Raw genomic sequence first — 23,878 nt, forward strand, 5'->3', positions numbered from 1 at the left:
GGGGATGAAGTGAAGCGTCTTTCCTTGAACACAAACTGAAGAAAGTGAAAGGAAAAATGGAGGGAAATGGAGGCTGAGCTACCATAATGCATTGCAAAGGAGGAGGAGAATCAGACATGGATAATACAAAAACAAGATTGAACTGCCAACATAACTCTGACCGCTAGAGGGAGCCAAAGCATCACAGATGAATAAAGGCATGAATATATCAATACTGTATACTGAGGAAACTGCAATTATGCAAGCAAATAATCAGGGTAACAATATTAGATGGCGGAGACAGAACACCTCGCTCTGTTCAGAAAGTTGGGCCTCACTTTGCTAAATCTATTTCATCTCTATGTTTGTCTTTTCATCTTAACTCACAGTCATTATATGTGGGGGCTGCCTTTTCCTTTGGGGTATTTCTCTGAGGCAAGGTAGGCTTATTTTCTATCTTCAGGCTAGCTAGTTTCTCAGGCCGTGCCGAGTTGCATAGGGAGCGTTAGGTGCAATCCACGGCTGCCTTTAGTGTGGTTGGAGAGGATTAGGGATTGCGGTCAACAGAGTTCCCACGTCTCAGAGCTCGTTCTTGTTTTTTGGTTATTGCCAGGTCACTGTATGTGCGCTGACCTCTATGTCCATTGTGGTACTGAATTACCTTTCATAACAGTACTGGAGGACCAAAAGTACTAATGATTCCCAATAGAGGGAAAAAAGAAGTTCTGAGACCATTTTTTTTTCTTTGCACTGTGTTTTGCCTTTTTTTTCCCCTAGACATTTGGGTGGTTCAGTACACAGGTGTAGCAATGGACATTAAAGGTCTGTCTTCATGTGTGGATCAGCTCACGGCAAGAGTACAAAGTATTCAAGACTTTGTGGTTCAGAATTCTATGTTAGAACCCAGAATTCCTATTCCTGATTTGTTTTTTGGAGATAGAACTAAATTTCTGAGTTTCAAAAATAATTGTAAACTATTTCTGACTTTGAAACCTCGCTCCTCTGGTGACTCAGTTCAACAAGTTAGGATCGTTATTTCTTTTTTGCGTGGCGACCCTCAGGACTGGGCATTTTCTCTTGCGTCAGGAGATCCTGCATTAAGTAATATCGATGCATTTTTCCTGGCGCTCGGATTGCTGTACGATGAGCCTAATTCTGTGGATCAGGCAGAGAAGAATTTGCTGGCTCTGTGTCAGGGTCAGGATGAAATAGAGGTATATTGTCAGAAATTTAGAAAGTGGTCCGTACTCACTCAGTGGAATGAAGGTGCGCTCGCAGCTATTTTCAGAAAAGGTCTCTCTGAAGCCCTTAAGGATGTCATGGTGGGATTTCCTATGCCTGCTGGTCTGAATGAGTCTATGTCTTTGGCCATTCAGATCGGTCGACGCTTGCGCGAGCGTAAATCTGTGCACCATTTGGCGGTATTACCTGAGCTTAAACCTGAGCCTATGCAGTGCGATAGGACTTTGACCAGAGTTGAACGGCAAGAACACAGACGTCTGAATGGGCTGTGTTTCTACTGTGGTGATTCCACTCATGCTATCTCTGATTGTCCTAAGCGCACTAAGCGGTTCGCTAGGTCTGCCACCATTGGTACGGTACAGTCAAAATTTCTTCTGTCTGTTACCTTGATCTGCTCTTTGTCATCTTATTCTGTCATGGCATTTGTGGACTCAGGCGCTGCTCTGAATTTGATGGACTTGGAGTATGCTAGGCGTTGTGGGTTTTTCTTGGAGCCCTTGCAGTGTCCTATTCCATTGAGAGGAATTGATGCTACGCCTTTGGCCAAGAATAAGCCTCAGTACTGGACCCAGCTGACCATGTGCATGGCTCCTGCACATCAGGAGGTTATTCGCTTTCTGGTGTTGCATAATCTGCATGATGTGGTCGTGTTGGGGTTGCCATGGCTACAAGTCCATAATCCAGTATTAGATTGGAAATCCATGTCTGTGTCCAGCTGGGGTTGTCAGGGGGTACATGGTGATGTCCCATTTTTGATTATTTCGTCATCCACCCCTTCTGAGGTTCCTGAGTTCTTATCTGATTACCGGGATTTATTTGATGAGCCCAAGTCCGATACCCTACCTCCGCATAGGGATTGTGATTGTGCTATCGATTTGATTCCTGGTAGTAAATTCCCAAAAGGTCGACTGTTTAATTTATCTGTGCCTGAGCACGCCGCTATGCGGAGTTATGTGAAGGAGTCTTTGGAGAAGGGGCATATTAGCCCGTCATCGTCGCCATTTGGAGCAGGGTTCTTTTTTGTAGCCAAGAAGGATGGTTCACTGAGACCTTGTATAGATTACCGCCTTCTAAATAAGATCACGGTTAAATTTCAGTACCCCTTGCCATTGTTATCTGATTTGTTTGCTCGGATTAAGGGGGATAGTTGGTTCACCAAGATAGATCTTCGTGGTGCGTATAATCTTGTGCGTATTAAGCGAGGCGATGAGTGGAAAACTGCATTTAATACGCCCGAGGGCCATTTTGAGTATCTAGTAATGCCATTCGGACTTGCCAATGCTCCATCAGTGTTTCAGTCCTTTATGCATGACATCTTCCGAGAGTACCTGGATAAATTCCTGATTGTGTACTTAGATGACATTTTGATCTTCTCGGATGATTGGGAGTCTCATGTGAAGCAGGTCAGAACGGTGTTTCAGGTCCTGCGTGCTAATTCTTTGTTTGTGAAGGGATCAAAGTGTCTCTTTGGTGTTCAGAAGGTTTCATTTTTGGGGTTCATCTTTTCCCCTTCTACTATCGAGATGGACCCTGTTAAGGTCCAAGCCATCCATAATTGGACTCAGCCGACATCTCTGAAAAGTCTGCAAAAGTTCCAGGGCTTTGTTAATTTTTATCGTCGCTTCATCTGCAATTTTTCTAGTATTGCTAAACCATTGACCGATTTGACCAAGAAAGGTGCTGATTTGGTCAATTGGTCTTCTGCTGCGGTGGAAGCTTTTAAAGAGTTGAAGCGTCGTTTTTCTTCTGCCCCTGTGTTGTGTCAACCAGATGTTTCTCTCCCGTTCCAGGTCGAGGTTGATGCTTCTGAGATTGGAGCAGGGGCTGTTTTGTCGCAGAGAAGTTCTGATTGCTCGGTGATGAAACCATGCGCCTTCTTTTCCAGGAAGTTTTCGCCTGCTGAGCGAAATTATGATGTGGGCAATCGAGAGTTGCTGGCCATGAAGAGGGCATTCGAGGAGTGGTGTCATTGGCTTGAAGGAGCTAAGCATCGCGTGGTGGTCTTGACTGATCATAAGAACTTGACTTATCTCGAGTCCGCCAAGCGGTTGAATCCTAGACAAGCTCGTTAGTCATTGTTTTTTGCCCATTTTGACTTTGTGATTTCATACCTTCCGGGCTCTAAAAATGTGAAGGCGGATGCTCTGTCTAGGAGTTTTGTGCCCGACTCTCCGGGTGTATCTGAGCCGGCGGGTATCCTCAAAGAGGGAGTAATTGTGTCTGCCATCTCCCCTGATTTGCGGCGGGTGCTGCAAAAATTTCAGGCTAATAAACCTGATCGTTGCCCAGCGGAGAAACTGTTTGTCCCTGATAGGTGGACGAATAAAGTTATCTCTGAGGTTCATTGTTCGGTGTTGGCTGGTCATCCTGGAATCTTTGGTACCAGAGAGTTAGTAGCTAGATCCTTTTGGTGGCCATCTCTGTCGCGGGATGTGCGTACTTTTGTGCAGTCCTGTGGGATTTGTGCTCGGGCTAAGCCCTGCTGTTCTCGTGCCAGTGGGTTGCTTTTGCCCTTGCCGGTCCCGAAGAGGCCTTGGACACATATCTCTATGGATTTTATTTCAGATCTTCTCGTCTCTCAAAAGATGTCAGTCATTTGGGTGGTCTGTGATCGCTTCTCTAAGGTGGTCCATTTGGTACCCTTGTCTAAATTGCCTTCCTCCTCTGATTTGGTGCCATTGTTTTTCCAGCATGTGGTTCGTTTACATGGCATTCCAGAGAATATCGTTTCTGACAGAGGTTCCCAGTTTGTTTCGAGGTTTTGGCGAGCCTTTTGTGGTAGGATGGGCATTGACTTGTCTTTTTCCTCGGCTTTCCATCCTCAGACTAATGGCCAGACCGAACGAACCAATCAGACCTTGGAAACATATCTGAGATGCTTTGTTTCTGCTGATCAGGATGACTGGGTGTCCTTTTTGCCTTTGGCTGAGTTCGCCCTTAATAATCAGGCCAGCTCGGCTACCTTGGTTTCACCATTTTTCTGCAACTCTATGTTCCATCCTCGTTTCTCTTCAGGGCAGGTTGAGTCTTCGGACTGTCCTGGTGTGGATACTGTGGTGGACAGGTTGCAGCAGATTTGGACTCATGTAGTGGACAATTTGACTTTGTCCCAGGAGAAGGCTCAACGTTTCGCTAATCGCAGACGCTGTGTGGGTCCCCGACTTCGGGTTGGGGACTTGGTTTGGTTATCTTCTCGTCATATTCCTATGAAGGTTTCCTCTCCTAAGTTTAAACCTCGTTTTATTGGTCCGTATAGGATTTCTGAGGTTCTTAATCCTGTGTCTTTTCATCTGACCCTTCCAGATTCTTTTTCCATACATAACGTATTCCATAGGTCATTGTTGCGGAGATACGTGGCACCTATGGTTCCATCTGTTGATCCTCCTGTCCCGGTTTTGGTGGAGGGGGAGTTGGAGTATATTGTGGAGAAGATTTTGGATTCTCGTGTTTCAAGGCGGAAACTCCACTATCTGGTTAAGTGGAAGGGTTATGCTCAGGAAGATAATTCCTGGGTCTTTGCCTCTGATGTCCATGCTCCCGATCTTGTTCGTGCCTTTCATATGGCTCATCCTGGTCGTCCTGGGAGCTCTGGTGAGGGTTCAGTGACCCCTCCTCAAGGGGGGGTACTGTTGTGAATTCTGTGGCAGAGCTCCCTCCTGTGGTCACAAGTGGTACTTCGGCTGGTTCTCTCTGTGAGCTTCCATTGGTGGAGGAAAGTGGTACTGCGGCTTCTGAGTTTCCTTCCTCAGGTGTGTGGTGAAGTCGTTAGGTGCTGCTCTATTTAACTCCACCTAGTGCTTTGATCCTGGCCTCCAGTCAATGTTCTAGTATTGGACTTGTTTCCTCCTGGATCGTTCCTGTGGCCTGCTGCTCTGCATAGCTAAGTTCCTCTTGCTATTTGTTTGCTGTTTTTTTCTGTCCAGCTTGTCAATTTGTTTTTTTCTGCTTGCTGGAAGCTCTGGGACGCAGAGGGTGTACCTCCGTGCCGTTAGTTCGGTACGGAGGGTCTTTTTGCCCCCTTTGCGTGGTTGTTTGTAGGGTTTTGTGTTGACCGCAAAGTTACCTTTCCTATCCTCGCTCTGTTCAGAAAGTTGGGCCTCACTTTGCTAAATCTATTTCATCTCTACGTTTGTCTTTTCATCTTAACTCACAGTCATTATATGTGGGGGCTGCCTTTTCCTTTGGGGTATTTCTCTGAGGCAAGGTAGGCTTATTTTGTATCTTCAGGCTAGCTAGTTTCTCAGGCCGTGCCGAGTTGCATAGGGAGCGTTAGGCGCAATCCACGGCTGGCTTTAGTGTGGTTGGAGAGGATTAGGGATTGCGGTCAACAGAGTTCCCACGTCTCAGAGCTCGTTCTTGTTTTTTGGTTATTGTCAGGTCACTGTATGTGCGCTGACCTCTATGTCCATTGTGGTACTGAATTACCTTTCATAACATATACCGTACAGTTGCTAAGGTGGAGCCCTAACATGGGATACTCACCACACACAGGGATACGAACACACACACAAAATGCGCCACACACTACCACGTGCTTGAACACATATACCACCCTCAGCACACATTTCACCACACATACACCAACCTCGCCGCATAAAAGTCGAAACACAAAAGTCGCCACTCAAAACTCACCACATGCAAAACTAGGCTCATGCAAAACTCGCCACACGTGCAAAACTCACCTCATGGAAAACTCGCCACAGGCAAAACTTGCACACGCGGAAAAATTGCCACATGCACAAAAGTTGCAACACATGCAAAAGTTGCCTCACACAAGACTTGCACATACTCAAAATGCACCACACATAAAACTCGCCACGCGCAAAACTCGCCATGCGCAAATCTTGTTGCACACAACTTGCTACACTAACCTGTCACATGCAACTCAACACACAAAAAGTTGCTACACACATGTTGCCACACAAAACTCATCTCACAAAAGTCGTTACATGCATGTCGCCACACGCAACTCAACACACATGTAACGCTCGTGCCCAGACTGGTTGGTGCGGGTGTGTGGGGGTGTGGCCAGACCAGACTACTAATATATATATATATATCATGCATATTAGCAGGTGAAGAAATTTTGAACCTTGTGAAAAAGAAACTTATATATGTATACAGTATATGCATATATATATATATATATATATCTACTATATAATTGGCTAAGGGTCACTTCCGTCTTTCTGTCCTTCTGTCTGTCTGTCACAGATATTCATTGGTCGCGGCCTCTGTCTGTCATGGAATCCAAGTCGCTGATTGGTCTCACCAGGTGCCTGTCATGGCTGCCGCGACCAATCAGCGACGGCCACAGTTTGATTAGTCCCTCCCTACTCCCCTGCAGTCAGTGCCCGGTGCCCTCTCCTTACTCCCCACAGTCACCGCTCACACAGGGTTAATGCCAGCAGTAACGGACTGCGTTATGCCGTGGGTAACTCACTACGTTACCGCTGCAATTAACCCTATGTGACCAAGTTTTTACTATTGATGCTGCCTATGCAGCGTCAATAGTAAAAAGATGTAATGTTAAAAATAATAAAAAAATAAAAATCATTATATACTCACCTTTCCCACTCCTCGCGACACTACGGTGACCGCTCCATGCAAGCGGCAGGTTCCGGTGCTAAGGATGGTATGCGACAAGGACCTGCCATGACGTCACGGTCTTGTGAACACGACGTCATCACAGGTCCTCCGCGCTTGCGCGAGAAGGACCTGCTATGACGTCACGGTCATGTGACCACGACATCATCACAGGTCCTGCGCACCTGCGCGAGAAGGACCTGCCATGACGTAACGGTCATGTGACCGCGACATCATCACACCCTGGGACCTGAAGTTGCCGAGTGCACCGTGCACAGGCCAAAGAACTATAGCTGGGCAATATACTATGTGGCTGGGCAATATACTAAGTGGCTCTGTGCTGTATACTACGTCGCTATGCAATATACTATGTGGCTCTGTGCTGTATACTACGTCAGTGGGCAATATAGTACGTGACTGCACAATATACTACGTGACTGGGCAATATACTACGTGGCTGGGCAATATACTATGTCACTGGGCAATATACTACGTGGCTGGGCAATATACTACGTAACTGGGCAATATACTACGTGGCTGGGCAATATACTACATGGCTGGGCAATATACTATGTGGCTGGGCAATATACTACGTGGCTGGGCAATATACTACGCAGCTGGGCAGTATACTACGTCACTGGGCAATATACTACGTGGACATGCATATTCTAGAATACTCGAATCGGGCCACAACCTGGTATATATATATATATATCTATATATATATATAGATATATATATATGTCTATATATATATATATAATTATTAGATTGGTATCACTGTAATCATACTGTCCTGGAAATTCATGTTGCCACCTCATTTTTGCCCAAGTATTGAATAGTGTAGTTATAAATTACCATTCGTCCTTTCACCACTTCTACATTTTTTACCCACTCCTGGTTTTGACTTTCAAATACTGAGTTAGAAAACTCACCAAATACTCAACGTATGCATGGAGTTTAAGAGGTGCACACTTTAAGCTACATTCGCATGATGAGCTTTTGGTGAGTTTTTTACTCAGCGTAAAAAACTCACCCAAAACGTATTGTAGAAATTTAATGAGTCAGTCTCATCTGACAAGTAGTGTGCGCCTTGCCACAAATCTTACTTCCATTAGTGACTGGAGTAAGATTCCTGTCATAAGCAACACCACAGCTTTTCATGAATTAGATGCTCCCAATGTGCCCTCATCCATCTCTGCCCATTTTCATGATTCTTTGCAAGACTAGCTTGAAAGCAGGAAAAGTTGCAACATTTTTGTAACTTTTCAAGGCTTTTTATGCCAGTTTTTGTGACATAAAAGCTTGGATGACTCAGAGTCAACGTCTATGTTGTTGCAATTGAACCAAACTTTACCTATACATTTTTTTTATACTGCTTCTTCAGTTTCAGAATCCACTAAGAAGGAACCAAAAGAAAAGGACAAAGCTGAGAAAAAAGTCTCTGTGAAAGGTTGGTAAATTTAGAAACAAAAGGTAGTCTAAAAGGAGATATTCATATACTTGGGAACATAAGTTATACATAACACTTCATTGGATTAGCAGCATCTGGTGTCCAGAAAAGTGGACAATGCGGATCCATAAAATATACCAAGTAAAGAAATTGTACCCACATTTTCATAATGCTCTGGAACTTTAGAAACCAGAAGGATTGTTTGAACAATGCAAACTTTTTTTCTATAAGGAAACTACATCATGGATCAGCTGTTTGCCAACAAACTGAAAGCTGGAAATTATCGATATGGTTGAGGGCTGTTGAAACCAGATACACATTTATTTGTGGGTAATAATAATAGCTCTCAGCTTTGGATAACAGAACATGATGCAAAATATATATATATATATATTTTCATTAGAAAGTTATTTTCTCGTGGAAGATATGCAATAAACTGGATATCACTGTAATCAAATTGACTTTTACTATAAAATTGTGTCATTATTTATCCCATATGGTGAATGTCGTAAGAAAAAAAATATGTAAAATAATACCAAAATTGCTGTATTTTGCTCATCCTGACTGACCAAAAAAAATGAACTTAATGATATATGTGAAAAAATTGCATGAGTGAAAACTGCTGATTGTTTCACAAAGTATATCAATCATAGTGGTGTAGCACAGTGAGTGTCTGAGTGATTAGTACACTTGCTTTGCAGCACTGTGGTCCTGGGTTCAAATCAAGTCAGTTTTTTTATCAGCAGGATGGACAAAATGCATGTTGCACACGTGGACACTGATGACACACAGATGACATCTGTGTGTCATCAGTGTGACACGTACCAGCACCTGGGAAAAAGTGGTACAGTTAGCTGTTCCCAGGTACCGGCTGCTGAAGGCAGCTCTCATCATTGTCGTCTTGACTCCCTGAGATCAGTATGACCAGGCAACAATTATGGAAGTTGTATTTAGCACCTGCTGTGTCCCTCCTGTGAAAAATTAAGATTACAATAAAAAAAATTTGTGGGCTGTCACGCAATTCTCATAAACAGTAGAGGGAAATCCCACAGCTTGGGACTGATGTTAATGATCTGGGAAAGGGGACAATAACTAAAAAGTCTCAAGGCAACTAATAACAGCTCACAGCTGTTTGCTTAGCCTTTACTGGTGAATTTACGGGGATTCCAGAAAAAAATGACTTAGGGTTCTCCTATAAATTCAAACCAGCAAAGGGTAAACAGGCCGATGTGGGTTGTTATTAATAGACTTGGAAGGGGCAAGACATATTGCCCTCCCAGGCTACCAACATCAGCCCTCAGCAGCTAAAACAATATTACATCCATAGTATGCACCAAATCTGGTGCTTAGCCTTACTCTTTCTGCTTGTCCTGGTGCGGTGGCAAGTGGGGTAATATTTGTAGGCTTATATCAGCTTTGTATTGTTAACTAACATAAAGCACAGGGGTTAATAACGGAGAGGCATCTAAAGGACGCCGCCATTACAAATCCCATATAAGTTTTGAAATTAACAAGCAACCCTTTGTTTTACACATTTTTTAAAAAAAATAAAAAACAAAGTTATACTCATCTTTACACCTAATCCATTGAAGTCCAGGTCCCTTGTGCAAAAAGCAAAAGTGATATACAAACAAATCCCTCAACTATCAGACATGAAGATAATCCTCTGATGCCCATGTCCTCTGTAAAATAAATAAATAAATGAATAACCATATCCTGCATCTGTCCAACGTGAAAATAATCCATATTGTACCACGGCATAATCCAACGCAACTTCAGTGATGAGCAGTGATGTCATTGAGGTTACCACGGTCATTGCCAGCTGCGGTTCCCATGGGTCATTCACTATAAGCAGCCAGATGAAGTGCGGTGACCTCAATGAGATCACCACTAGCACAGTGAGAAAATTCTGGTGGTGGTGATCTCATTGAGGTCATCAAAGTTCATCGTCCCCTGTAAATTAATCAGTAAAGGCTAAGCAAGCAGCTGTGACCTATTATTAATAGCTTGCGAATCTTGTTCCTTTTTCCAAATTAACAGGCAATTCCTGCATGTACAGTGGCTGTCTAATAGCCGCGAGGCATTCAGAGGCAGGGACGTAAACATATTATTCCAGCACGTCAAAAACACTTGGTTAGCACTAAGTAAAAATGCTGTGACTCTTAGAATATAACATTGCAAAACTGAAAAATTTGCTTTGCCATAAAAATCATAAATAGGCAATTTTTTAGGGAGTTAAATGTCAACAAAGTATTGTTTACTGTCATAATACTTCATTATTGCATACAGTTGATTATAAGACACTGAATTATCTTTGCTACTACAATTATTGAACAGTTATTATTGTACTGTAAATGTCTGTACTTTTTATTCTAGCAATTTCCAAAGAGAAGGATATGAAGGAAAAGACTGACAAAAAAGCTCCAACTAAAGGTTAGTAAACAGTATTACAAAAAGCAGTCTTTGCTTTGTTATGGAGAACCATGCATTATAAAATATTTGGAGGCAGAGTTTGCAGTGCATTTCCCTTAAAACATTGTATTGTACAATTGAGGTATTCAATCTCTTTAAAAAGTATTCATACCCCGTGGACTTTTCATTTTTTTCACGTTACACCTGCAAACATAAATGTATTTTTTGGGGACCTTATGTATTAATCATGCAGTAGCATAAGACAGGAATCTGATTGGCTTCAAGTTTATTCTGCAGCAGGTCAAGGAACCTAAGCATATAGCCAGTGTAATTAAGAACATGGAGACCTGGAAGTGATGATATGGCCCCTACAAAACCCTGATTTCATGATTATAAAGTCTGTGTGGGATTATATAAGGAGACAGAAGATTTTGTGCAAGCCTAAATCAGCAGAAAATATGTGGCTAATTTTACAACATGTTTTGAACATCCTGCCGAGTTCCTTCACAAGAACGGATGCTTTGATATTGTTTTAAAGGCATTGGATTGTTACACTAATTTTTGATTTTCACTTGAATTTCTTTTTTTGCTCATTAACTTTGCAATTTGTTAATTGATAAAAATAAATTAACACTTCTAATTCTAAAAGCATTCTTACTTTGCAGCATTTTTGTCGCCCTTAACTAAAACATTTGCTTAGTAGTCAGAGTGAAAGTCTACTGTGTTACAATATTGCTGTGCTAGAAAGTGTTAGCAGAATGAGGTGTCATTTCTAGGGCAACAATATAAAGTTGTCTTTTACAGTGTACAGGGGGCATGGACATACTATGTATATCGTTATGATAATGTGTTCATTTGTGCTAAATGGAAAACACATTATTTCAAGGTCAGATGAAGACTGTAGAGGGCCAATGTGCAAGGAATGTGTCCAGGTTCCACTCCCTCCATACAACTAAACCACCTAACAGGCAGATATGAACAGAAATGATGTCCGACAGCACAAAAGTGACTCTGTCTGCATAATTAAAGTCAGTAGTCCTATCCGTGCCAACATCTGAATCCTATTTTCAAGGTTTCAGACATACAGGTGCTTCTCACTAAATTAGAATACCATCAACAACTTCATTTATTTCAGTTCTTAAATGCAAAAAGTGAAACTCATAAATTATATAGAGTCATTACACACAGACTGATCAATTTCAAGTGTTTATTTCTGTTAATGTTGATGATTATGGCTTACAGCCAAAGAAAACCCCCAAAATTTGAATATTTTATAACACCAGCTTGAAAAATTATTTTAAAATCCAAAATGTTGTCCTACTGAAATGTGTATTCAGTAAATGGACTCAATACTTGGTCGGGCTCCTATTGCATCAATTACTAGATCAATGCGGCGTGGTATGGAGATGATCAGCCTGTGGCACTACTGAGATGTTATGGAAGCCCAGGCTGCTTTGATAGCAGCCTTCAGCTTGTCTGCATTTTTGGGTCTGGTGTCTCTCATCTTCCTCTTGACAATAAATTAACTTTTTGATTATATTCTAATTTAGTGAGAAGCACTTGTAAGTCCTGATGCTGCCAATGACCACTGCAAAACTGATATGTGAACCCAGCCATAGATTTTGTCCATAAGTCTCTTCTCCTGCAGCTTCCCATTTCAAAGACGAATTAGGGGCGTATTGGGAATAAAATGCTGATCTAGCACATAGAACCCCAGCCCATCCCAACCCTAATAAAAGTAGAGCAAAACATGTTGTGGCATTATTATTTTTGTTTGTTGCACTGGGAGGTGAGTGACGTTAATCATGTAATTCCTGCAAATATTTGTCAGTGTTTGCACAGCATGTATTGTTCACTTTTCATTAGCATAGAACATGCACACAGTATCTGCCTATCTTGCACTGGTCTTTGCAGAAGTGATCGCCACAATTTTTAAAAATGAAGACATTGTGTTTTTGACACAATTGTCGAAAAAATGCTTAGTGATCACTAAATGCAGCGTTAATAAATTGACAGCTGGGTGTTATGTTTCCATTGTCAAAAACACGTGGTCCTATTCCCTGATAGCCAAGTGTTGCACCTTCACTGATGAGAAATTGATCACCTATTCTAAGGATTGGCTAATAACGTTAAGGTCCAGGACAACCCCTTTAAATTTAGAGATGTGATCAATGACAAACATACAAGCATTATGTGCTGTAAATTAGCACACAGAGCAGTTATCTGCAGATGACAAATCTGATTTTACCCTGCACTGATAAAATTACACATAGCAGCACCCTGCACTCTGAATAAGACACAAGATACCCACGTGATTCTTCAGAAGGGATGCATAGGCCTTCAGTACTATCAAAGGCTTCCAAACCACTGCTTTGGCACATAATATCCTACATCCATGGCCCATAATGTCAGATGTATGTAAGGAATTATTTCACAGTTTAGTCATGCCCACACCAGTGGTGGCTCAGCAGGTAGGGCAGCTTGGGAACCAAGGTCTGGCCCTATGTCCACATGATTCTCCAGTGCCACTCTTGTAGTGAGCAGGACTACTCTGTGAAATAATGCTTTGCATACATATATACACACACAGTACACATGAAGAAACACATATACTGTGCATACACGCTGTTACATACAGAGCACACGGTGTACGCAATATTACATACACTGTATACCAAATGAACACTGTTACACTATATATTACATGCTGTTGTATGCACTATACATACATTATATGCCCACTTTTACACATTATATATACACTTATATAAATGCTATATACCATTCACATATTATTACATGCACAATATACTACTTACACACATATATATATATATATATATATATATATATATATATATACACTGTATATTGCACACAGACTATTGGAGTTACTTACCTATAGTGAACTGTCATCCTCCAGAAGCCACAAGGACGTCCATAACCTGCCCCCATCCAAGGACAAAAGCCAATGCCAGTGCAGGTTATAGGTTTGGAAAAAAAGAAAATAAACAGGAGGCAGCACAGAGCAGGAATGTTGGATGAGCTGCTTCCCGTCACAGTCTCTGCGGCAGTAAAGCAGCCAAGTGCTCCCTCTACTCTCAGTCTCGACTGCCTCACTCTTACTTTTCCATTCCCTTCCTTGCTCCACCCCACAGATAATAGCAGCAGTGTGAAAGTTCACCCCGTACAAAGTGTGGTGTCCGGAGCACAGAGCATCCCTACTCTTCCTTCACCCTGGGGGAGCAGAAGCTCAGTATGGGTCACTTCCAGCCTGCAGTGCCCTGTGTCTCCTGCAGACATCCTGCCAGCAGGGGTGGGATAGTCACAAGAGAAGCACAAACCTATGACAGTGTTATCTGCTGAGTGTAGCAGAGTGGGTACGGCCCCTCCATCTGCAAAGAGATCTTCACGGGGCCCCTGCATCTCCTGCTACTGTTGCTAATGCCACTTTTCTCATAGATGGACTAAGACTTTTTATAGATGTTTGGTCCCCCCATTCCGGGCCCATGCACGAGCGATATGTCCACTCCTGCATTATTTACCAGCATTTATAATGAGTTTAAAATTGATAATCCACTTATAAATAATTCATAAACTATAGCATCTCCTATATTGCAATTACAGTATTTTACAGTGCTGTTTTATTCTTAAATAGTTGCAAAAGCCAAACCAGAAAAACTTGCAAAACCTGAGAAAAAAGGGCCGGTCAAAGGTTAGCGCTCAGAATAAATTTTTTAATAATTCAATGTTTGTTTGTTTGTTTTTTTACCAATAACTACATTCATTAAAACAGATCTGTCACCAGATTTACAATACAACAGAAAACAAAAACTTTACGAAACTGGAACAGCTTGAAAATCTGTCACAATGGCTTTCTAATCTTTATTATAAAGTATTTAATGAGTCTAGCTGATCAGTGAGAGAAAGCTTATGAATCCACGTGTATTTAACCTATTCCCACCCAGCCTGACTGACATCTGAAGCTGACACTGAGTGCGAGGAGAACTAACAACAGCAGGGAGGAGGGACACTGAGGAGTTTGTCAATGGAACCTTGTGGGCAAAGATTGAGTTTAAACTTTTCATAAAGGATTATATAGTCATTTCAATATACAGTGGGGCAAAAAAGTATTTAGTCAGTCAGCAATAGTGCAAGTTCCACCACTTAAAAAGATGAGAGGCGTCTGTAATTTACATCATAGGTAGACCTCAACTATGGGAGACAAACGGAGAAAAAAAAATCCAGAAAATCACATTGTCTGTTTTTTTAACATTTTATTTGCATATTATGGTGGAAAATAAGTATTTGGTCAGAAACAAAATTTCATCTCAATACTTTGTAATATATCCTTTGTTGGCAATGACAGAGGTCAAACGTTTTCTGTAAGTCTTCACAAGGTTGCCACACACTGTTGTTGGTATGTTGGCCCATTCCTCCATGCAGATCTCCTCTAGAGCAGTGATGTTTTTGGGCTTTTCGCTTGGCAACACGGACTTTCAACTCCCTCCAACGGTTTTCTATAGGGTTGAGATCTGGAGACTGGCTAGGCCACTCCAGGACCTTGAAATGCTTCTTACGAAGCCACTCCTTCGTTACCCTAGCGGTGTGCTTTGGATCATTGTCATGTTGAAAGACCCAGCCACGTTTCATCTTCAATGCCCTTGCTGATGGAAGGAGGTTTGCACTCAAAATCTCACGATACATGGCCCCATTCATTCTTTCATGTACCTGGATCAGTCGTCCTGGCCCCTTTGCAGAGAAAAAGCCCCAAAGCATGATGTTTCCACCACCATGCTTTACAGTAGGTATGGTGTTTGATGGATGCAACTCAGTATTCTTTTTCCTCCAAACACGACAAGTTGTGTTTCTACCAAACAGTTCCAGTTTGGTTTCATCAGACCATAGGACATTCTCCCAAAACTGCTCTGGATCATCCAAATGCTCTCTAGCAAACTTCAGACGGGCCCGGACATGTACTGGCTTAAGCAGTGGGACACGTCTGGCACTGCAGGATCTGAGTCCATGGTGGCGTAGTGTGTTACTTATGGAAGGCCTTGTTACATTGGTCCCAGCTCTCTGCAGTTCATTCACTAGGTCCCCCAGCGTGGTTCTGGGATTTTTGCTCACCGTTCTTGTGATCATTCTGACCCCACGGGGTGGGATTTTGCGTGGAGCCCCAGATCGAGGGAGATTATCAATGGTCTTGTATGTCTTCCATTTTCTAATTATTGCTCCCACTGTTGATTTCTTCACTCCAAGCTGGTTGGCTATTGCAGATTCAGTCTTCCCAGCCTGGTGCAGGGCTACAATTTTGTTTCTGGTGTCCTTTGACAGCTCTTTGGTCTTCACCATAGTGGAGTTTGGAGTCAGACTGTTTGAGGGTGTGCACAGGTGTCTTTTTATACTGATAACAATTTTAAACAGGTGCCATTACTACAGGTAATGAGTGGAGGAAAGAGGAGACTCTTAAAATAGAAGTTACAGGTCTGTGAGAGCCAGAAATCTTGATTGTTTGTTTCTGACCAAATACTTATTTTCCACCATAATATGCAAATAAAATGTTAAAAAAACAGACAATGTGATTTTCTGGATTTTTTTTCTCAGTTTGTCTCCCATAGTTGAGGTCTACCTATGATGTAAATTACAGACGCCTCTCATCTTTTTAAGTGGTGGAACTTGCACTATTGCTGACTGACTAAATACTTTTTTGCCCCACTGTATATTTATTTATGTAAAATATACTGTGAAGTCTGGTGACAGATCCACTTTACATTAACTAATAAATAATTGATATACATTTCATCAGTTCCAAATTCACTGCATGATTCCAAATATGATTATTAAGTTTACTTCTTCTTAACATTGTTATGATATTTAGATTAATTAGTCAAGAAAAATCTGTTTGCAAAAAAGTGTGTTCCCGAAAATGATTATATTTAAAAGTCAATGTATAAAGGCTTAGTGCTCCATGTGCCCTTTTACGTTTGTGTGGAAAACCAGGAGCTTTACAAACATCTCGGGAACTATTGCCATCTATTATAAGAGTGAAGTAGAGTGAAATAAATGTAATACATATTTAGTCACATTTATTTTTTACAATTACATATGTCTCTGTTTAACAGCTGAAAAAGCAAAACCCGAAAAACTTGCCAAACCCGAGAAAAAAACCCCAGTCAAAGGTTAGTGCTCGGTATTCTGCAATACAGATATTAAAAAATGGTTATTAGTAATAGCTATACTATCTAGATTAAAGACTTAAGAAATGACATCTTAAAATTAAACGTGATCACGTTCTCACAAAATCAAGTGAGCAAATTTTTAATTAATTAATTTCAATGTGAATGTATATTAGAATGCGAAAGTCGTGAGATCTGACCGATTTTGAGTATGACATGGTCATCAGTGCTGAGCTAGTTGGAGACAATATTTCAAATACCACCAACCATGTAAGAATTTTTTGAAAGAAGAGAGTCATGATTTTGAGAGAAAAACATGTGTTTTACTTCCTAAATCATATGACCTTAAACAGTTAAGATATCATATCGACCACATTCACAACGGTTTCCGGCTATAATGTTTTTGCATGTGATGGTCACAATGTGTTTCTGTTTAATACCCTTTGTCACTCTAATATCCTTCGTTCATTATCCTTAAGGGATTTTGATTAAATACAAACTCTATCCATGCATTGATACAATACATGTCAAATGAAATGCATTTTTTTTACAATAACATATTTCTTTCTTTAATAGCTGAAAAAGCAGAACCAGAAAAACTTGCAAAACCTGAAAAAAAGTCCCCAACCAAAGGTTGGTGTTTAGACGTATCACATACAGAAATTAAAAAAATGGTTATTAATTGCTGCACCAGCTAGACTAATTTCTTCAAAACTAACTTGTCAGAATAGCCATCCTAGTAAACAGAAAATGGTTGCAAATTGTGAGAGCATCACCAACACACAAGAGTCATGTGTAAGTACAAGCTGTTCGCCAAACTTTATTGAGTAAAAATAGCTTATGTAACAAAGAAGCCATGTGGCTCATTTCATAATGTGCAGGTGAAAAAATAATCAATCATATTTTCTGAATCTACTTTGTTCAACTGTCCAGATTAACCCCTTAATGACAGAGCCAATTTAAACCTAACAGAAGCACTTCCATCAAAGTTTTTATCATTTAAATATATTGCAATCATCATATTATATAATATTATGTACTTACAATTGCTCATTTTTCCTTTCTACACAGTTATTTCTTCTCATTTGTCTGCACATGTAGAAACAGGAAGTCTCTTTTTCCTGCATGTGTCGTCCCACTCTTAGACTCCTAACCCAGTTGCTCCTCTCCTCCCCGTGCCATGGACTTTGTGGTAATGATTCATGAAAGGAAAAGAGACTTCCTGTTTCTACATAATACTTAGAAGGATTGAATTAATCTGTTTTCAATTAAGTGATGCTATAGACCTAGTGGAAAAAAGAATAATTAACTGGGTAGAAATGCACACAGTACACAGAGCTATATAATATGATGACTGCAAATATAGTAGAGGAAATAAGTATTTGATCCCTGGCTGATTTTGTAAGTTTGCCCACTGACAAAGATAGGAACAGTCTATAATTCTAAGGGTAGATTAATTTTAACATTGTGAGACAGAATACCAAAAATAAAATCCAGAAAATCATATTGTATAAATTATATAAAAGTATTTGCTTTTTGCAGTGAGAATTAAGCATTTGATTCCTCTGGCAAACAAGACTTAATACTAGACAGCAAAACCCTTGTTGGCAAGCACAGCAGTCAGATGTTTTTTGTAGTTGATGATGAGGTTTGCACACATGTCAGGAGGAATTTTGGTCCACTCCTTTTTGCAGATCATCTCAAAATCATTAACATTTTGAGGCTGTCGCTTGGCAACTCGGAGCTTCAACTCCCTCCATAAGTTTTCTATGGGATTAAGGTCTGGAGACTGGCTAGGCATAGTGATTAAAAATTGATGCAAAAGGAGCCCCAACCAAGTATTGAGTGCATATACTGAACATACATTTCAATCATTTTGAATTTTAAAATCATTTTTCAAGGTGGTATATTAAGTATTCTAATTTATTGAGATAATGAATTTTGGGTTTTCATTGGCTGTATGCCATAATCATCAACATTAACAGAAATAAACACTTGAAATACATCACTCTGTTTGTAATGACTCTATGTAATATATGAGTTTCACTTTTTTATCGACGAACTGAAATAAATTAACTTTTTGATGATATTCTAATTTTGTGAGAAGTACCTATATATATAAATATATATATATATATATACATTTGTATGCATGAATATACAGTATATATATATATATATATATATATATATATATATATATATATATTATAAAGTAGCTTAGATTATTTGTTGAAGTATCTTGAAATTCAAGTAATTTCTAAAACTCACTGTTTTTCTTTGCTTTTAGATGAAAAGAAAGCTACGGTCTCTTTGACAGAGGAAAAAGTGAAAAAAGCAGTAAAGGCTAAAACATCTGAAACAAAGGTACCTAAAACCATAAAGGAAACAAAAACATTAGAGGAAAGTAAAGCAAGGCTAAAGACCAAGGAAGAAATGAAGTCAGAATCCAAAGTTGAGACACAAGGTAAATAGCCAAATGAATACTGATGAAGATCTTCCGGAGGTAACAAGTGGGAATCGTATAGTGAAATTGTAAAGATGGCAAAAGACTCCAGAAAAAACAAACAAACAAACAACCAAATAACGTGCAGTCTATGATTTACAAATGAATTCATTTATTATTACAAAACACATTATATCAAAGGATGAATATCATAGTATCATGACTATGTATTACTGAAATCACATTACCAATTCATTTGATACTGTGTTGTTGCTAAGGTTTCCAGCATCTCAAAAGTAATGTTTTAGGTTAAATAAGTTCTTAATAGAATTGAATAGAAAGTTGTTTTGAGAAAGGCTGATGGCGCACTTACACTGCATGATTATCATTATCCTAGGAATGTTTGTATCTTGATATTGATGTAAATGGGATGCCAATCACCTAACAACTATCGAGTGAAATAATCTTTTGGTTTGTAAATAAGTATACACAGCCCCACAGTGTAAACAGGTATTCACAGGACCACAGTGTCAGGACAGGACATGTATTGCCAAGAATAATTGCAATATAGGCACACAGAAAAATCTATTAGCGTTTGTTCTGTGTGCAGACTACATATGGTCTGCCTGTTTAAATAGTTTATTAAACGACTGAAGATCGGCAAACATGTTGCTGATCTATGGCTGTTTCATGTTGCCGGTTGGGTAGTCTAATCCCAACCTAACAAAATCCTTCTTTAATACATAATATTCAAAATGTTTGATATTCCTGCATCTATTTCCATCATTAATTCTTAGCAGAAAAAATCCAGTAGCTAATCAGATACCATATATGATTTTTTTTAAGTTCTTGTCACATTCTTTGTACCAGATAATAAACATTGTGTTTAGAATGCACTTTGCATTGTTTTCCTGTAGCAACACAATGGTTCGATGTTCTGTACATTAGTTTTGGTAAAATACAAATCTGAAAACAAAATATAGAGGTGGAGTGGAGAGTGGGAATAGGCTACAATTGAATGCAAAACCACATATTTCTTTATTTTACTCACTTATATCATGCCATTAATTCCACAGAGCTTTAGAGTCATCAGCGTATCTAATATCTAATGGAAGATTAGAAGGGCTTTTCCACAATGTACATTAATAGTCTGGTCACTGATCCCACTGCCAGGCCCCCGACAGTAATGAGAATGGAGTGTACCTAGCTCCCTCATCACCATACGACTACAACATCCAGCACTCCCTATTTACCCGGGTAAAGTGGGCACTTTCTTGTTGGAGTTGCTCACAGACAGAAATGAGAATATTGCTGTCATTTTTTGTTCCGCTTTCACTGCAGCAGAAATGGTGAAGAATTTTTTAGCAAATACACCATTCATCTGAACAGTATACAGAAATGTATGGAATGTTTTTCTCAATTGTGGGAATTGCAACGCATCTGGTCAATATCCTGTTATACTAAAGCCCCCTATTCAAAATAGATAGCTGTCAGCCAAATCATCATTGAAACTACAGGTAGCTCTCCCAAATTCTTCATAATCAAGAATGCCTGGCTGAACAGTCCGTGTGTTCTTCATAAGAGGCGCCACCAGACACCAGCAGTGTCTAATCTCCAGGAGAACAAAAGAATCTGATATGATAAATCTCAGATGCCGGAGCCTTCTCTTCCACAAAATCACAAGCTGGTAGAAAGTCAATAGGTCCCCTATGCACAGGTTGATATTGTTGATATTGATGGCTTCGGCCAAACTAAGTTTAATGTGTATAGGAGTCCTACACTTTGTAATCTGATTGGTTGCTGAATGGAAATGGAAAACTTGTGTTCTATTTTTCTCGAACAATGTATTCAATATGCAAGTTAGAAGTCATTGTTTCAAATGGGGTAGTTGGGGTACACATTGTGTAAATAGCAGTTTCCTTAAATGCACATATAACGGAGTCACGCAGACTGTAAATAATAAGGCCAAATAAAGAACGTGCTAAGAAAAATGAAATGACAAATAGTTGTGTCAAATATTATTAAAAAAAATTACACAACACAGTGAATATAACTGGGCCGAATAAATAGTTAAATAGTGTAAAAATTAAAGTGTCAAGCCTAGGCTTCAGAAAATTTTCTAGTTATAGTTGAAGTTTCAAAGCACAAAATCTGACTGCACACCATATAAATAAAGGACATGGCATGAATTAAAAGGTCAAGGACATGGACAGGCAATGGAATAATAAAATACTGTGAGGTTTATTACATCAGCAAGTGTTGACTTATCGGACTATGCCATTACAATAAAGACATGCTAAGAAAAAAATACATGTTTTTTCTTAAGATCATAAGTTCAGCTGAATATATTAGAAACATTTGTAAGAACAGGAGCTGAGCTATTGTTCTCGGCAATGATCATTTCACAGTGAATGAAGCCATACAATGCAGACTCCATACATCTGGTTGGGGCTGAAAATAGCAGATTGGGTACGGTGGGCAGGTGTCGGACCCGCACTGATATGATATTGGTGACCTATCCTACCGATGACCAGACAAACCCTTCAATATTTCTGTTGCATTTTTTCACTTAAGGTCTTGCTATTTTTGTGTGGCCCAATGTGGTCAGTAAGTAAATAAAGCAAAATAAAGCCCTATTTGAAATGAGATGGGAAGTAAAGGGAACAATGTATTAAACACTAGGGCAGATGCTATATAATGAATATGATGCAGCTACTGTATTTTTTATAAGCTGCATGGGTGTTCCCTTTTTCCAAGTAGAACCATTTTTGTGACCTTTCAGTTGCATTCTTAGGGAATGGATCTTATATTTATGCTGTATCACCAGTATCTGTATGCCCTATTTAGTAACTTGAAAAAGTTTCCCGAAGAACTTTGCTTTGAGACCATTTTTATCTATTTAATTTACTCACTTATAGATAGCAATTATTTCCAAAGCACTTTATAGCCATCTTCATCACTGTCCCTTATCAGTATGTCTTTGGAGTGTGCAAGGGAACCAGAGAACCCAGAAGAAATCCATGCAAACACGGGGAGAATTTACAAACTCTTTACAGATGTTATCCTGGGTGAGATTTGAACCCTGGAACCAAATGCTACAATGCTACGGTGCTAACCACTGAACCACCATGTACGATCCTTTCTCAGGTCACATTGTCTGGGAAGTCTGTGCTTGATGTTTTTGGCTTATTATGGATTCCAATCTTGTTTTCCTCATTTCGTTTTACATAGACTTGTTTATTATCATGGTAAGGCTAGAACTACACAACGATGTGTCGCACAATAGATATTCTCTGAAAAGTTCAAAATATTTTTGCTAGTTGTCTGTTACTTGCTGTCATGCAAGTATTAATTAATAATAATAATAGAGTCAAGTAGCAGACAAGTTTCATGTACGTTGCTCATCGCGACTTGTATTGAAGTCTCTCGGAAGAGTGTTGCATGTGACTATTGACCAGCGACAGAGAATCCAAAACATTTGGCATTAGATATGACTCTGTGGCCCATTTACATGATATCTTTGGTCGTAACATGACTGCATAGGAAATTATTACATCCAATAATTCAATATGGCACTGCAATTTCATTGTCTAGAGACACATATCTCTGTGTAGCCCTTGCCTTATACAGACACATTGTAGGAACTATATAACAGATTTAGGACCGGAACTTCTGAAAGTTCAATAAAACAAATTTTATGTCACCATAAGACCCTATGTGATCAAGGTTTGGTCCAGGAAAATCATGGCTAATCCAGATTCGGTGGCAGTAATGTAAACCCTAAAATGAGGGCACATAAAGCTAAACTAATATTATCTTTGTACATTCTTATTTTCCATAGTCAGCAACTTAGTGAATTGTATATTCTACTGAGATTTCCAATATTGTAAAATTAACTATGTAAAATATACAGTTATTCTACTCTGTTGGATTCTGGATATTAAGCCATTCCATGACACTAAATTTTTTATAGTTTGTTATCATTGTTCTGTATGTAGTTTTGTTTCTTGTTGATCATAAGCCATCTTCATGTATCCATTCTGTTGATTCGTCTTCTTTTCCTTTCTGTTCTGTTAGATCAGTATCAGTTCTGTCGCTATGTGGTTGACATGTATGCTCACGGGGAATTATACACAGGTATTTAAAAACTTCTTTGTGCGCTAGCTTCATATTCTACGCTTTTCCGAAAGGATCAACTTGCCATCATATATAATTCCTTGTGGATAAACTCCTACCACAGAGAAAACTCTGTAATAAAGACAAGAACTTGCAGCTAATTATGTCTAAATCTCACCAGATAGCAGTTTCGAAAAATTCTTATTAATGGGCTTTACCTGTCATACAAGTCTAATTAAAAAACTCATGTGCAGTGATAAGTTTTCTATTTTACAAGCAGCATTCCCTCATGCTGCACATTATAGTGTACAAATCATTCCGGTCAAGTGGAACAGTGCTTCCTCTAATTAGTCTCGTCCTGCTTCGAGACAACTTTCTGTGTTATCCATCTTTTATCCACAAGAATAAAACACTTTCTTTTACTTTTACTAATAGTTGCTATACTATATTGTGCCCCACATGAAG

At 39.7% G+C, this 23,878-nt stretch overlaps 1 protein-coding gene across 25 annotated transcripts in view; it reads left to right on the forward strand.

Annotated features, from left to right (window-relative positions):
* Nucleotides 1-23,878, forward strand: part of LOC138637428 (titin homolog) — a 1,151,517-nt gene that overhangs the window by 238,259 nt on the left and 889,380 nt on the right. For 23 of the 25 annotated variants that reach the window (XM_069726100.1, XM_069726106.1, XM_069726124.1 and 20 more), the window contains 7 exons: nt 8,195-8,260; nt 10,637-10,693; nt 14,331-14,387; nt 16,798-16,854; nt 17,428-17,484; nt 19,142-19,318; nt 23,375-23,434. In XM_069726100.1, coding sequence (XP_069582201.1) covers nt 8,195-8,260; nt 10,637-10,693; nt 14,331-14,387; nt 16,798-16,854; nt 17,428-17,484; nt 19,142-19,318; nt 23,375-23,434 — 531 coding nt within the window. The remainder of the gene's footprint in view (nt 1-8,194; nt 8,261-10,636; nt 10,694-14,330; nt 14,388-16,797; nt 16,855-17,427; nt 17,485-19,141; nt 19,319-23,374; nt 23,435-23,878) is intronic. The other 2 variants (XM_069726115.1, XM_069726114.1) reach the window with 2 other exon arrangements.

This window comes from Ranitomeya imitator, chromosome 5, assembly GCF_032444005.1.
Source record: "Ranitomeya imitator isolate aRanImi1 chromosome 5, aRanImi1.pri, whole genome shotgun sequence".
Classification (NCBI taxonomy): Eukaryota; Metazoa; Chordata; class Amphibia; order Anura; family Dendrobatidae; genus Ranitomeya; species Ranitomeya imitator.